At 51.2% G+C, this 16,141-nt stretch overlaps 3 protein-coding genes across 15 annotated transcripts in view; 1 reads left to right on the top strand and 2 right to left on the bottom strand.

The window, feature by feature from the left end:
* Positions 1-8,631, bottom strand: part of herc1 (HECT and RLD domain containing E3 ubiquitin protein ligase family member 1) — a 49,637-nt gene extending 41,006 nt beyond the window's left edge. For 7 of the 8 annotated variants that reach the window (XM_081605638.1, XM_081605644.1, XM_081605641.1 and 4 more), the window contains exons 1-5: positions 8,454-8,594; positions 2,173-3,152; positions 1,466-1,561; positions 1,181-1,375; positions 458-769 (exon numbers count right to left, since the gene is read on the bottom strand). In XM_081605638.1, coding sequence (XP_081461764.1) covers positions 458-769; positions 1,181-1,375; positions 1,466-1,561; positions 2,173-3,126 — 1,557 coding nt within the window. In that variant the 5' untranslated portion in view covers positions 3,127-3,152; positions 8,454-8,594. Of the gene's footprint in view, positions 1-457; positions 770-1,180; positions 1,376-1,465; positions 1,562-2,172; positions 3,153-8,453 lie in introns of all 8 variants that reach the window. The other variant, XM_081605639.1, reaches the window with a different exon arrangement.
* LOC103460101 (voltage-gated potassium channel regulatory subunit KCNG4-like) overlaps positions 1-16,141 on the top strand; it is a 258,663-nt gene that overhangs the window by 142,713 nt on the left and 99,809 nt on the right. The window lies entirely within an intron of this gene.
* dapk2a (death-associated protein kinase 2a) overlaps positions 12,583-16,141 on the bottom strand; it is a 12,385-nt gene continuing 8,826 nt past the window's right edge. For all 5 annotated transcript variants that reach the window (XM_081605637.1, XM_081605635.1, XM_081605633.1 and 2 more), the window contains 5 exons: positions 15,793-15,922; positions 14,386-14,461; positions 14,147-14,299; positions 14,017-14,062; positions 12,583-13,761 (listed from right to left, as the gene is read on the bottom strand). In XM_081605637.1, coding sequence (XP_081461763.1) covers positions 13,108-13,761; positions 14,017-14,062; positions 14,147-14,299; positions 14,386-14,461; positions 15,793-15,922 — 1,059 coding nt within the window. In that variant the 3' untranslated portion in view covers positions 12,583-13,107. The remainder of the gene's footprint in view (positions 13,762-14,016; positions 14,063-14,146; positions 14,300-14,385; positions 14,462-15,792; positions 15,923-16,141) is intronic.

Below are 16,141 nucleotides of genomic sequence, written 5' to 3'. Positions count from 1 at the left end.
AATTATTCGGTTAGCATTTTAGCACTTTTGCTAACTTTGAAAACTTCCTTTGATTAATCCAAATTAATTTTAAATTATAAAGCACTAATTGTCTGTTTCACAAACGTTCAGCTGAATAAAGTTCAACATCTGTGTTGACGTTTTGGTTATGAGCCGTTTTCTTCCTGTAGTTTATATTCATGCTCTTATTTTGAAGGGGTGAAGTCTGTTTACGCAGCAGTTTGTTTGCAACACGTTTTTTTCACAAAGTTTTTTGTTTAAAACTAAGAACTGATGAAGGTTTTTTGTTTAAAACTAAGAACTGTGGAATCAGGGTGGGAAATGAAGCGAATCGATCTGGAAACTTCGGTGACCCATAACCAGTGAAAGCACCAGGCGGCTCTGACCTGGAACAGCGTTTTGTTTGTTTCTAATGGAGAGCGTCTCTGTGCGGCGGCGGCGGCGGGTTGCAGCCTACCTTCCCCTGCAGCGGCCCCTGGATGAGTTTGGGGTATTTCTGGGTGGAGCTGTTGCCGTGCCCCAGCTTGCCGTAGTCGCCGTCGCCCCAGCTGAAGACCTCGCCCTCCGTGGTGAAGGCCAGCGTGTGGCCGTCCGAGCCCTTCGACGACGACACCTTCTTGATGGCTCGGTGGGGTTCAAAGGTCAGCTTCTTGAGCGTGGATTGGTTGTTGGAGTCCCCCAGGCCCAGACGGCCGTAGCTGCCTTTCCCGCAGCCCCGGACCGAGCCGTCGGACGAAATCACGAAGGTGCAGTACTGACCCGCCTCGATCTGCGGGGAGACGCCGGAAACGATCAGAGCGTCAGAAAAACAACCCAGAGTTCTCAGATCGTAAACACTGAAAATCAGCAGGAAAACGTGGAATTCAGAAAGTTCAGCCTTCAAATCCAGAACCTGCACAAGAAGAAGAAACAGGCAGACAGGAAGGAAGGAGGACAAGAAGGAGGAGGGAATCTAGGAATGAGTCGTTTTTTACCATTTTAGATTATGTAGTAAGGAACAGAGGTTAGAAATCCTGAATTTATTGTTATTTACTCATTCAGATCTGGAACACATTTAAATGAATCTCCAGATCCTTCCGGATCGTCATGGCCGACGTCCAGAGTTCCTTCCTTCACAGTCGGCAGTGAAGTTTAATCTGCATCGACACGTTTAACCCTCATCCCTCCTCCTCTTCCTCACCGTCTGGGCGTCGGCGAAGCTGGCGGCCAGTTTGGGCTGCAGGATCTTCTCCTGGGTTCCCTCCACCAGCTGGTGGCTGCTGTTGCTGCCCCACACGTAAACCTCGCAGGTCTCTGAGACGACCGGCGCCTCGCCCGTCTGGATGCTGTCGGGGCTGACGCAGGTGCGGGAGTAGTCCGACGCCATGCGGCACACCTGGAGGCGCGCGGACGGGAACGTGTAAGTGTTTTTAAAATGTTGCGAGTTGGACGACGATGAGCAGCGAAGGAGCGTTGGACGCCTCACCTCCTCGAACAGGCAGAGCGCCGCCTCGTACAGCGAGCAGAGGCCGTCCGGCGTCCTGCTGGGCTCCCTCCACTGGCTGCGGTCTGCTGTGGAGCCCTGACACCAACAAACACACCCGTCACCATGGAAACCACCAAACTGCCCCATGGCCGAGAAATCCAATAGCAGCCGTCACACATTTCCGACTTGTTAAAGTTTCAGGAAAACTTAAAACAATCTAACTGCCTCCTTTAGTTATTCTATGCAGGAATAACTAAATATCTAAAAGATAATATTTCTAATGATTCCACTGAACATCAAGTGTGTAAAGCACTTTAGCTTCAGCTTGTGATGAATGTTATGTCGGTTTAGCGTTTGCAGTTGGTGGAACTAGACTTTATGATTTCAGAGTTAGCACAGCTAGCATCCGCTCCACAGGAAGTGACGTTTTCCAAAGTTAAATCAGCACACTTCCTCTAGCTGCTGAAAGAGAAAAACTCACTACGGAGATCTTAACTCATCATTTGTGTAATTATTAGTAAATTCATCCGAGTTTGATTCGTCATCACTAGTTTCTGCATGTTTTTCCATAAACTCTTGATGTGAAGCGTAATTAATCTCCTGATAAATAAAAGTAAACATGGATGTGAATAAGTAATAACTCAGACAATAATCCCCTGATTGTTTCCGGCCAGGTGAAGCGCTCTTCCTCGCCCAGCGATCCTCACCAGGGAGCGTCTCATCTGCATCAGGATGTTCATGAAGCAGTCGTATCCCATCAGCCCCTCCTGGCAGTGCGGCGGCGCCGCGTTCTTCTCCATGGCGCTGACCACGGCCGCCGCCGCCAGCGCCATCTCGATCCACTCCAGCAGGTAGCGCAGCGAGCCCCTCTGGGACGCCAGCCCCAGCAGCAGCTCCGAGGCCAGCCGCCGGCCCAAGATGTCCGCCCCGGAGTTGGGCATGGTGACGCCCTTCAGGAAGGTCGTGACCTGGGCCAGGCAGTCCAGGCCCATCGGCGGGATCTTGCTCTCGTTGGCCAGGGACAGCGGCGGCAGCGAGCTCACCACGTCGATGGCCGTGTGGATCACGTCATTGCATAAGTTGATGCCGCCGCCCGGCGCTCCGCCGGGGCCGGGCGGCGGCGGCATCATCCAGCTCTGGCGCAGCAGGGCAAACAGCAGGCTGAGGCCGGTGCGGACGCCCATCTCGATGAGGGCGTCGGTGCTGGAGCGCGGCCGCTCGCTGACGGCGTGCGGGTCGGCGGCGCCGGCGCTGCTCTCCGGGGAGTGCTGCTGCTGCTTCACCTTGCCCTTGTCGTGGTATTTGTTGGAGAGCGCGTAGAAGACGCGCTGCAGCACCAGGACGCGCTTCCGCAGCGCGGCGGCGAAGGGCGAGTCGGAGCACACCATCTTGGCCAGGGCCAGCTGGCTGCCCAGCAGGGCGTCCAGGTAATGCTCCTGCTCATCGCTGGACAGCGACTCGCGCTCGAAGTCCGGCAGCTGCGGGCCCTTGAGGCACAGCACCTGCTGCGGCAGCAGCACCGCCTCCTTGTTGGCCAGCAGCTTGGCGTAGAGCGCCGACACGCCGTCCCGCGTGGCGATGGACTCGCTGTCCTCCGTGATCCACGAGCTGTTCAGGTGCTCCAGCCATTTGAGTTTCACCGGGGGGATCATCAGCGCCATGGCCGCTCACTCTGGAGCCATCCGACCTGCAGACACGGCAGCAACAGTCAACCTGGTCCTGACAGGAAGGCGCCTGATCAGAGGAGCCAACATTCATCACCGAACTCTGTGCAACTTCATACCAACAATCTAGTAATTACTTATTTTTAGGCGACGGTAAAACATCCCCGTTTGTGATGCGATTCTTTAGGACGTCAGTCACACAGAGAAGTGATTTTTGTACATTTATTTAATCACATTCTCAGTTACGGACATTGTCGTGAAATCTGGTATGAGTATGTGAGATCTGTCCAGGTGCATGCAGAAAAACGGAATAAAGGCCTGAGGAATAACAGTATACCCTGTATAATGATTAAATGATGATTATAAGTGATTATAAGGTGATAATACACATGCCAATGAAGAAATGTCTGTAACGTATGATCAAAACATATATTCTGTACTTTTAATCAAGTGAATGTTATAATAATGTATACTCTGTACTCTTAATCAGTTGATTTTATTACATTATGATATTCTCCGTGAATAAATGGAGAAATTACTGAAACTAAATCTCAACACCAACAGCATCTCCAATACTTTGTCATTATTCCACTAATGACAAAAACTACAATTTCACAATTTCTGTAATAAGAAAATAATAAATCACACAGGAAGTTTGTTGAGGTGATAAAGTCATTAAAATCAAGCTGCTGCTGCACCATCATCCTGTTTCAAACTGTTTCCATTGCATCTTTGTGAAATAAACTCATTTTGATACGGCCAAAATAATCCACCTCCTCCTATCCAACAATGTCTGACCGAACAACGTGAGTTTTTCCAAAGTTGGTGCAATTCCACCAATAAATTAAGCCAATTTATTTTCTTAACTCTAATTTGCGCTTTTCTACGGTCAATGGAAATACAGCTGCTATGGAGAGCTTTTAACACATTTTATGATAAATGGTTACAGAAACACGTTCTCATCGTTTCCTGAATGAAAGTTTCTGTTTACACCGTAAACAGAAAACCTTTTTTTAGGTTTGTCAACAGAAAACCTTCATTTCCCAGCAGCTTCACTCAGTCCGGCTCAGTGCTGCAGGACAAAGGTTTCTGTTTCTGACAAAGAGGTCAAAGGTCAGGGAGCGCTGGACTGTGGGACAGGCGAGAACAGCATTTAAATAAATCTGCCTTCTACAGCAGAAACCTCAGCATACACTGAAAAAACCTGAAATTTATCCAGAAGAAAAAAAACTGTAAAAAATTAGTGATGAAACGATTAATCATGTTTGACTGATTAATTTAGTAATTGATTGATTGTTAACTGGAGTATAAAAACTCAAAAATAAAGGCCATTTAATCCAAAACTGTACAATAATATAAACATTTAGGATTAAAAATAAACCTTTGTGTTTATTTTTCAACCCATGGCTTCATGTTCTGTAAAATCTGAGATTAATCATATTTAATCATTAGTTAATCCATATAATCATCCCAGATCCCACCTGCATTGATGAGATTTTCACATATTGATGTTCGAAGGATTTTTTAGCTGCAGAAGCAAATGTTCAAGATTTAACTAAAGGAATGCCGTTATTGACATTTAGGGTCTTTATTAAAAATGAGGAGGCCTCGGGGAAGAGGCCTCCTCACGCTGGAGGGACGATGTCTCTCTATGGCCTTGGGGAAGACCCAGGACACGCTGGAGGGACGATGTCTCTCGGCTGGCCTTGGGGAAGACCCAGGACATGCTGGAGGGACGATGTCTCTCAGCTGGCCTTGGGGAAGACCCAGGACATGCTGGAGGGACTATGTCTCTCTATGGCCTTGGGGAAGACCCAGGACACGCTGGAGGGACGATGTCTCTCTATGGCCTTGGGGAAGACCCAGGACACGCTGGAGGGACGATGTCTCTCAGCTGGCCTTGGGGAAGACCCAGGACACGCTGGAGGGACGATGTCTCTCAGCTGGCCTTGGGGAAGACCCAGGACACGCTGGAGGGACGATGTCTCTCTATGGCCTTGGGGAAGACCCAGGACACGCTGGAGGGACGATGTCTCTCTATGGCCTTGGGGAAGACCCAGGACACGCTGGAGGGACGATGTCTCTCAGCTGGCCTTGGGGAAGACCCAGGACACGCTGGAGGGACGATGTCTCTCTATGGCCTTGGGGAAGACCCAGGACACGCTGGAGGGACGATGTCTCTCAGCTGGCCTTGGGGAAGACCCAGGACATGCTGGAGGGACGATGTCTCTCTATGGCCTTGGGGAAGACCCAGGACACGCTGGAGGGACGATGTCTCTCTATGGCCTTGGGGAAGACCCAGGACACGCTGGAGGGACGATGTCTCTCTATGGCCTTGGGGAAGACCCAGGACACGCTGGAGGGACGATGTCTCTCTATGGCCTTGGGGAAGACCCAGGACACGCTGGAGGGACGATGTCTCTCAGCTGGCCTTGGGGAAGACCCAGGACACGCTGGAGGGACGATGTCTCTCTATGGCCTTGGGGAAGACCCAGGACACGCTGGAGGGACGATGTCTCTCTATGGCCTTGGGGAAGACCCAGGACACGCTGGAGGGACGATGTCTCTCTATGGCCTTGGGGAAGACCCAGGACACGCTGGAGGGACGATGTCTCTCAGCTGGCCTTGGGGAAGACCCAGGACATGCTGGAGGGACGATGTCTCTCTATGGCCTTGGGGAAGACCCAGGACACGCTGGAGGGACGATGTCTCTCTATGGCCTTGGGGAAGACCCAGGACACGCTGGAGGGACGATGTCTCTCAGCTGGCCTTGGGGAAGACCCAGGACACGCTGGAGGGACGATGTCTCTCTATGGCCTTGGGGAAGACAGACCCAGGACACGCTGGAGGGACGATGTCTCTCTATGGCCTTGGGGAAGACCCAGGACACGCTGGAGGGACGATGTCTCTCGGCTGGCCTTGGGGAAGACCCAGGACACGCTGGAGGGACGATGTCTCTCGGCTGGCCTTGGGGAAGACCCAGGACATGCTGGAGGGACTATGTCTCTCTATGGCCTTGGGGAAGACCCAGGACACGCTGGAGGGACGATGTCTCTCTATGGCCTTGGGGAAGACCCAGGACACGCTGGAGGGACGATGTCTCTCTATGGCCTTGGGGAAGACCCAGGACATGCTGGAGGGACGATGTCTCTCTATGGCCTTGGGAAGACCCAGGACACGCTGGAGGGACGATGTCTCTCAGCTGGCCTTGGGAAGACCCAGGACACGCTGGAGGGACGATGTCTCTCTATGGCCTTGGGGAAGACCCAGGACACGCTGGAGGGACGATGTCTCTCTATGGCCTTGGGGAAGACCCAGGACACGCTGGAGGGACGATGTCTCTCAGCTGGCCTTGGGGAAGACCCAGGACACGCTGGAGGGACGATGTCTCTCTATGGCCTTGGGGAAGACAGACCCAGGACACGCTGGAGGGACGATGTCTCTCTATGGCCTTGGGGAAGACCCAGGACACGCTGGAGGGACGATGTCTCTCGGCTGGCCTTGGGGAAGACCCAGGACACGCTGGAGGGACGATGTCTCTCGGCTGGCCTTGGGGAAGACCCAGGACACGCTGGAGGGACGATGTCTCTCTATGGCCTTGGGGAAGACCCAGGACATGCTGGAGGGACGATGTCTCTCTATGGCCTTGGGGAAGACCCAGGACACGCTGGAGGGACGATGTCTCTCTATGGCCTTGGGGAAGACCCAGGACACGCTGGAGGGACGATGTCTCTCTATGGCCTTGGGGAAGACCCAGGACACGCTGGAGGGACGATGTCTCTCTATGGCCTTGGGGAAGACCCAGGACACGCTAGAGGGACGATGTCTCTCTATGGCCTTGGGGAAGACCCAGGACACGCTGGAGGGACGATGTCTCTCAGCTGGCCTTGGGGAAGACCCAGGACACGCTGGAGGGACGATGTCTCTCAGCTGGCCTTGGGGAAGACCCAGGACACGCTGGAGGGACGATGTCTCTCAGCTGGCCTTGGGGAAGACCCAGGACACGCTGGAGGGACGATGTCTCTCTATGGCCTTGGGGAAGACAGACCCAGGACACGCTGGAGGGACGATGTCTCTCTATGGCCTTGGGGAAGACCCAGGACACGCTGGAGGGACGATGTCTCTCGGCTGGCCTTGGGGAAGACCCAGGACACGCTGGAGGGACGATGTCTCTCTATGGCCTGGGAACGCCTTGGGATTCCTGGAGGAGCTGGAAGAAGAGGCTGGGGAGGGAAGTCTGGGCCTCCCTTCTGAAGCTGCTGCCCCCGCAACCCGACCCCGGATAAGCGGAAGATAAATGGACGGATGGATTAAAAATGTATTATTTGTATTTTATAATATAAGATTAAGTGGTTAAATGAAAAATCTGTAAAATGTGATTTTAAAAAAATCCAATTAATCGATTAATTATCGGAATAATAAGGAGAAAATGAGTGTGAATATTGTACGAAAGCATTGGTGACGGTCATTCAAGACCTTTATTGATTTTTAACAAAATAATTCCCCTCCTGCCAAGAACAAAACGGTTAAAGAGCGACGTGAGAAGCACAGCGCCCGGGTTAAGGTGTTGGCTTGGCCTCTGAAGTCCAAGCGTCTTCATCAGGGATGCATTTGTTGTTGAGGTTTTTCTTTCCCTGACAGCAGCTGAGGAAGGATCCGTCAGAGAGCCGGAGGCTCAGGGAGGAAAGCGCTGATTATGCAACACCACAGACAGGGTTAGGTCAGAGATCTGGGTACTTTCTGCTCCCGGTGCACCTTCTGCTTCTGCTCCACCGGTAAAATCCTCCGGTTCTCCCACATTTATCATTTTCCCCGCAGGTTTGGCTGCGGCATCTACTTTCACATTTCCGCAGATGCGCGTCTGTCTTCCAGCTGCTCCCCAACAGACTGAAAATCCCTCATAAACACAGATAAACATCCATGTCTAACTGAAATTCATCTGCATCTCGGTTCTGGTTCAGATGGGAACCCATGACCCGGCTGAGCAGCGTCCAGAACCCGGGTTTCCTCTGACTAGCAAAACTCACAGTTGCACAAATCTGACAGCTCCGAGCCAGACTGGTTCCCAGTACAGACCTGCTGTCTGCCCACTGGCGCTACCGGCCTCTCTGGGTTCTGTTGAGAACCAGAACGGTACCAGTTTGTTGACAGTTTGGTCTTTAACGGAACCAAGCATAAGAGTTTTAACCAACCGCCGCCGCCGCTGCTGCTAACGGTAGCTAGCTGCTTCACGTTAAAACAGGCGGAACACAGAAAGAAAACAGCCAAGCAGAGAGGTGACACCTTTCAGTGGAGCTCTAATAAAAACATTTAAAATACGTTACCAGCATGCAGACCGGTCCAAAGTGTCCCACCTTATGAAAGCAGACCTTTTTGGGTCAGAGTTAGCCTGGTTATCTGCTGCATCACAGCAGTGCTGAGCCGAGCTAGCAGCGGCTGCTAATGGCTAAGAGCCTGAGCTGAAGTTGGCTTCCGACTGTGGATAAAGGGCCACACCGGTATTTTTTTTTTTTTTACTTCAATTAAATTGAAAAACACTTTATCCCCAAGTTAATGAGATGTTGTCGTAACTGATATTATTAGAGTATTTCCAGAGAGTCGTTGTGGATGGTGATGCTGAAGAGTTGCAGCATCTCATGTTAGCATGACATGCTAACATCTGGGCAGTAGAGACAATATTCCACAATAACATGCACTGGGTGACACCATCTGCATCCTGGACTTCCTGACAAGCTCCGCTGACCCATCTCATCATTTGCTTTTGCTGCTCTCCTTTAAATGTGTCTCTGGTTGTATGGTCAGAAGCAGAGAGATGTTGGAGTAGGGGATAAGATCCTGCAGCAATGTTCCAGCCTAATAAACGCTCTGGTTTAAAAACATAAATCTGCATAAATTTAGTCAGATTTGTTGCGACGCAGGAAGTTCATAGATGTTAAATGACAAAAATTTATTGAGTTGAGGTTTAATTTTCTTTTATTGTTTTCTTGTTTATTCCCCCCCACACCCCAAATCTGATTCTCATTTTGATAATCTAAAGATTAGATTGTATTTATTTTTTTGCCCAGATACATTTAGATATTAAAAACGAAATGCATCTGTCTGGGTGAGGTTGTCAAAAATACTTCTAAAATTCTTCTTTCTTACAGTTTCACAAATAAAGCAAACCTTTCCAGATCACAGACTGCTGCATCCGAAGTGTACAAAGAAGCGTCACCGCAGATCCTTCTTCCCAGCAGCAGCAGCAGCAGCAAAGTCAATGAGTCTAGAGTCCTAAAAACAGCGGAGCGGCCCTTTACTGCAGCGCCGAATCCGAAGCCAACTTCCGACACTAAAGCTCACTCACCGTTGGGGTAGAAGGCCTCCTCCTCCTCCTCCTCCTCTTCCTCCTCCTCCTCTTCTTCGTCCTCTCTGTGTGAAGCTTACACAACAAACCGGCTGAGCTTCATCTCACATTGGCAGCAGCAGCGGCAGCAGCAGCAGCTCGGTCTCTGATAAGGTCTCCGCCTCTCCCGGAGCCTCCTCCGCCTCGAGTCCGCTCACAGAGCCCCGCAGGCCGGTCCGCAGTCTGACGGTCTGTCCTAGCCTGGATCCGTCTGCCTGTCTGTCTGTCTGCTTCCCACCTCTCATGGCAGACACACCAATGTCCAGTTAAATCTAAATATACAGATTCAAATGTATTTCATGCAACACCTCCAACTTTAAAGATGAATTTTGGATTTCCAGACAAATTCAATATAAATATGAATATGAGCACAAAACTGACTTGTGATTTGGAAAGTTTTGTTTTTCATGGAAGAAAACAGCTGGTCCAATACTTAGAAATGTGTTGATAAATGACTGTGAAATGCAGAACGTACTGTTTTATGTGGAGTTAAATGGTGACCACAAAGTTTGTCTAAAAATAGTTTAAACTGAAAAAAAACCTTGAATCTTTTTTTTTTTTTTTTGGTTGGTTGGTTTCATTTTCCCCTCAGAATTATGTTCAGGTCATAGAAAGGGATATAGAGTCATCTTCTTCAATGGAAACATAAAAGTAAACGTAATCAAATAAATTAATAAAATCATATGATTATTTATTAGCTGTGTCCCTGTAAATGTTTACTGAACTGGTCAGGTCAGCCATGTGGAAAACCTTCTGGGGTTGCCACTATTTATGGCCCCAATTTAGCTCCATAGCTCTCCCTCAGTATTTATTTCTATTTCTCACGTTAGAAACTGAATAATAAAATATGATGTGTTGTTCTGACAGCAAACACTACTTACATTATATATATATATATATATATATATATATATATATATATATATATATATATATATATATATATACTATAGTTTAATGCAGTAAACTTCCCAAAAATTACTATGGTAAATAATATTATTTTCACATCATTTTCAAGTATTATATTTTTAATAATGCAATTTTTCCCTCTCAAAAGATTAATAAACTTTTATTTTGTAAAGAACACATCAGACTGGAACTGTAAAATATGTTAAATATCCAAAAATAAAATACAAAAAACAAGAACAATAAATAAAATGGAAATAAAAACCACACACAACCAAAACTGTTTAATAATATCAGCCATCAGAGCTCATTTTAATTTATCACCTGATTGGTTAATTGCTGATTGCAACAGATTTAACTCTAACAGACTGAAGGTCTTATTGGGAAGCAAAGGATGAATTTACTCAGATTTAAACCATCCCATAATCGCCCAGCCTGCTGATCCCCACAGCATAATGCTGCCACCACCATGTGTTACTTTCAGACTTTTATTTGTCGTAAGTCATGAGCTGTTTTACTTTGTTTTGGCCTGTCGTCTAATCCTAATGAAAGATGCTGGAGTTTGTGGTTGAATGAGGGGAGTGAAAACTTGAAGCCAGCTGTATTTCTGAGGCTCATTCTGAGCAGCACCGTCCAACCCAAACGGGTCGAGTCCCGGCTGACGCAACGAGGAGACGCTCCAGTGGTTATCAGGCCGGCCCAGACTCGCAGAAGCCCGGCCCCAGAAGCATTTCCGACCGTATCTCTGCAGCTCATCTTGCTATTTTTGGGGTTTCGTTTTCTCTAACTGAGTGCAAAGCAGCGTAACTGTTTCTGTTTCCGTCGTCTCTTCTTCTTCTCCTGCTGCAGTAGCTTCCGGACCCAATCGGTCCTCCAGAATGGAGGAACAACGCGGCTCATTGAAGTGTGACTGGCAGCAGCACTGCTAAGTTTAAACTCTGTTATTCTGCAGCTGTTCCAGTTCAGGTCACAGCCTCAGCATGATGCTTCTTCTGCTGCAGAAATGGGTTAAGTGAGTCTTATGGAGGTTTCAGCTGACGGTGATTGTTAGCATCATTGCTACATGCTGCTTCTTCTGCTGCAGAAGAAGCAGCATGTAGCAATGATGCATGTAGCATCATTGATGCATGTAGCATCATTGCTACATGCATTATTGCATGTAGCAATGATGCTGACGGTGATTGTTAGCATCATTGCTACATGCATTATTGCATGTAGCAATGATGCTGACGGTGATTGTTAGCATCATTGCTACATGCATTATTGCATGTAGCAATGATGCTGACGGTGATTGTTAGCATCATTGCTACATGGTCCTCTAATCTGACCTTAAGGAGCCTCCACCGTGTCATTAGGAACATTTTCCCTGTTCTTTAAAGCTCCTGTTGACGTTTGAACATGTTTTCCTGCAGTAACTGATGGAAACCACAAAGTTCTCCTTCTGCTGAACACTTTAACTAGACCAGGGCATTTCCTGCTGCGTTCCTGGGAATGAGCCCGGCCAGCAGTCTGCTATCCTGTTTGGATCTGTGGTTCTGATTCCCAGAGGTTCTGAGGAAGGCCCAGCGGGCAGCAGCCTCTTAGTGAGGTCGTTAGTGAAAGTAGAGGCGAGGCAGGATTAGATGTGCGGCAGTGATGGACCGGAGTGCTGCAGAGCGGCGAGAGCGTGATGATGTCACGACCTCAGCATGAGGCCGAAGTGCGTCACATCATCAGAGGTCCCACATGTCCCACTGAAGGTTCCACCCAAAATCAGACCCTACTTCACACAGTTTTGGATCCGCTGAGATCATTATACAATAAAAAAAATAAGAAGAAAGGAAGAAAAGAATGAAGGAAGGACTCAGGACCCACTCCTCCTCCCCGACCTGGACTTCCTCCCACTCCTCCACCCAGACCCCGACTTCCTCCCATCTGGACTTTCTCCCACTCCTCCACCCAGACCTGGACTTCCTCCCACCCAGACTTCCTCCCACTGCTCCTCCCAGACCCGGACTTCCTCCCACTGCTCCTCCCAGACCCGGACTTCCTCCCACACAGACTTCCTCCCACTCCTCCACCCAGACCTGGACTTCCTCCCACCCAGACTTCCTCCCACTCCTCCACCCAGACCCCGACTTCCTCCCATCTGGACTTCCTCCCACTCCTCCACCCAGACCCCGACTTCCTCCCATCTGGACTTCCTCCCACTCCTCCACCCAGACCTGGACTTCCTCCCACCCGGACTTCCTCCCACTCCTCCTCCCAGACCCGGACTTCCTCCCACTCCTCCACCCAGACCCGGACTTCCTCCCACCCAGACTTCCTCCCACTCCTCCTCCCACCTGGACTTCCTCCCAGACCCGGACTTCCTCCCACTCCTCCTCCCAGACCCGGACTTCCTCCCACTCCTCCACCCAGACCCGGACTTCCTCCCACTCCTCCACCCAGACCCGGACTTCCTCCCACCCAGACTTCCTCCCACTCCTCCTCCCACCTGGACTTCCTCCCAGACCCGGACTTCCTCCCACTCCTCCTCCCAGACCCGGACTTCCTCCCACTCCTCCACCCAGACCCGGACTTCCTCCCACTCCTCCACCCAGACCCGGACTTCCTCCCACCCAGACTTCCTCCCACTCCTCCTCCCACCTGGACTTCCTCCCAGACCCGGACTTCCTCCCACTCCTCCACCCAGACCCGGACCTGTGTTTTTAGCGCTGCTGCCCGGTCTCAGTGAGGTCCAGGTTGATTCCGGACAGCAGTTCTCCACAGGAGCGGCTGAGCAGCTCCTTGAGAGCTTCGTTCACGTCGTTGTTGAAGACGGTGGTGAAGCTGCAGTTGGGATAGCCTCCACCTCCTCCGTCTGCTGGGAGGGAGCCCACCGCCTCCTGCACCCACTTCAGCTCGTTGCTGAGCTCCAGCTGCAGGGCGTCGAAGTGGCCCTGCCTCTCCTGGAAGCGCTCGCTGACGGCGGCCAGGCCGCGGCCGAAGGTCTGCATGTCGTCCTGCAGGCTCCTCTTGGACGCCTCCACCTTCCGGAACTCGTAGCGGATCTGGGAGAGCTCGTGCCGCACGGCCTCGCTCTCCTCCTTGTACCAGGCCTCCTTCTCATTGTATATGGAGACCAAGGCGTCGATGTCCTCCTGCAGGGAGTCGTGGGCCGCAGCCAGGCTGAAGAACGAGCCCTCCATCTGGTCAATGTCCTCCACCACCTGAGCAAAGCGCTCAAAGTTCACGTAGGTGTTGTTGGGAGGCATGCTGGAGTGGCACTTGATGGTGTACTCTCTCAGACGTTTGGTCTTCAGCTGGCGGCGTTCCCGTTTCTTCGGCTCTTGGGTTTTATTCTCCTCTCTGAGCTGGTTGGACTGGAAGATCCAAAAGGAGAGTTGACAGAACAAAGGAAAGCTTTCAGCCTTCACTCTGGTCCCCAAGGTTCTGGAAACTAGAATGATCTCATGAACAAGCATCTTGTATCCTAAACATGCTCTCCTGGATCCATAAACCTTGAATGGCCTGTACTAATGTAGCGCTCCATCAAGCCAAAATACCAGAAACGCTTCACAACGCTACATTCATTCATTCACACCCTGACGGCGCCAGGCTACTGGATGGCGGATTACCTTAATCCAAGGGTGGTTGAGAGCATCCTGAATTGTTAACCTCTTCCTTGGAGACAAAGACAGAATAACGAGCTCCTCAGATCATGAGCGCCACCTTCCTGCGGGGAGTATATCGCACCTCATTCGTTACCTCTTGTCTTTCTCCAGCAGCTGGCTGATGAACTTCTTGGCCAGGTTGCTGGTGTGACCGAAGAACTCCTCGTCGAACTCGTAGTTGACAGCGGAGATGTTCCCCAGAGTGTCCTGCTTGGTCTCCCCCAGGAACGGAGACGCCCCGCTCAGCCTGGAACGAGACAAACATTACTGCCCGGCTCGCCCCGTAAGGTTCTGGAGGCGGCGGTTCTGCTCAGGACGCTCCGGGTCACTCACAGGATGTAGGTGATCACTCCGACGCTCCACATGTCCGCCTCCAGCCCCAGCGGCTCGTAGTTCACGATCTCTGGAGCTGAAACAGAAAACAAGGCGAAGTACGAGCCAACTGGGGTATTTCCCTCAGAAATCACTTTTCTAGGTCAGAATGTCATAAACGTCATTCCTGGAGTTCATATGTATGAATCCCTCAGAATCAAAGCCTTCATGAGGAGTAAATGTGTCAGCAGGAATGTCGCAATAATACATTTTGCTGGACGATAATTGCCCCAAAACTTATTGCGATAAATAATAATATTGTAAACAACAAATAAAATGAATTATGAAACGAAACTGTCCTTAAAAAAAGGGCTGCTTGAAACCAAAGCACCAAACTGAAACTCATCCAGGTTTTGGCAGAGAGGCAAACGATAAATTGTACAAGTGGAAATGATTGAGTTTGGTGTTGGGATGGATTGATTTATGGGGACAGGCGGCCGAGGCGCCGGGTTGAGTTCGAAAGGCCGAGGCGCCGGGTGGAGTTCGAAAGGCCGAGGCGCCGGGTTGAGTTCGAAAGGCCGAGGCGCCGGGTGGAGTTCGAAAAGCAAAACTACCAGCTGAAAAATGTCATAAAGGCTGAAGTTTCCTCCAGACCATGTTTAACAGTCAGCTGTTAAAAAACTGGCCAAACTTTGAAAAAGCAAGAAGGATCAACAGACAATCTGCAGAAACATGAAGTCAGTCTGAAGTCTGACAGGGCGGACCGATTGGACCGGGCCGATCAGACCGGGCCGATCGGACCGGGCCGATTGGACCGGGCCGGTCAGACCGGGCCGATTGTACCGGGCCGATCAGACCGGACCGGACCGATTGGACTGGGCCGGACCGATTGGACCGGGCCGATCAGACCGAACCGATTGGACCGGGCCGATCGGACCTGGCCGGTCGGACCGGGCCGATTGGACCGGGCCGTTCGGACCTGGCCGGTCGGACCTGGCCGTTCGGACCTGGCCGGTCGGACCGGGCCGATCGGACAGGGCCGGTCGGACCGGGCCGATCGGACCGGGCCAATCGGACCGGGCAGATCGGACCTGGCCGGCTGGACCTGGCCGTTCGGACCTGGCCGGTCGGACCGGGCCAATCGGACAGGGCCGGTCGGACCGGGCCGATCGGACCGGGCCAATCGGACCGGGCAGATCGGACCTGGCCGGCTGGACCTTGCCGGTTGGACCGGGCCGGTCGGACCCGGCCGGGCCGATTGGACCGGGCCGTTCGGACCTGGCCGGTTGGACCTGGCCGGTCGGACCGGGCCGGTCGGACCGGGCCGATCAGACCTGGCCTGTCGGACCGGGCCGGTCGGACCGGGCCGATCAGACCGGGCAGATCGGACCTGGCCGGCTGGACCTTGCCGGTCGGACCTGACCTCACCTACGAACTCCGGCGTTCCCAAGATGTTCTTGAACTCGACCCCGGCTTCGATGGTGTGGGCGAGGCCGAAGTCAATGAGCTTGATCCTGGGCAGCGCCACGTTCTTATCCAGCAGCATGATGTTTTCTGGCTGCAGACAGCGGGATTAGACACCGGGATTATTCCAGATTACAGCGAGTGGAAGGTTTTACACAACCATCCAGGAAACACAAACAGAACGGACAAACCCGAAAGGAACGTAACGGTCAGCTGACCGAACGATTCCATGCATCTGTTCATCTGTTCATCCGTCCATCCATCTGTTCATCCATCCATCTGTTCATCTGTTCATCCATCCATCCATCCATCT

This window comes from Poecilia reticulata, chromosome 3 (genome assembly GCF_904066995.2).
Source record: "Poecilia reticulata chromosome 3, P_reticulata-male-v2, whole genome shotgun sequence".
Lineage (NCBI taxonomy): Eukaryota > Metazoa > Chordata > Actinopteri > Cyprinodontiformes > Poeciliidae > Poecilia > Poecilia reticulata.
The sequence above is the reverse complement of the archived record's forward strand: the minus strand, read 5'-3'. Positions and strand labels throughout refer to the sequence as shown.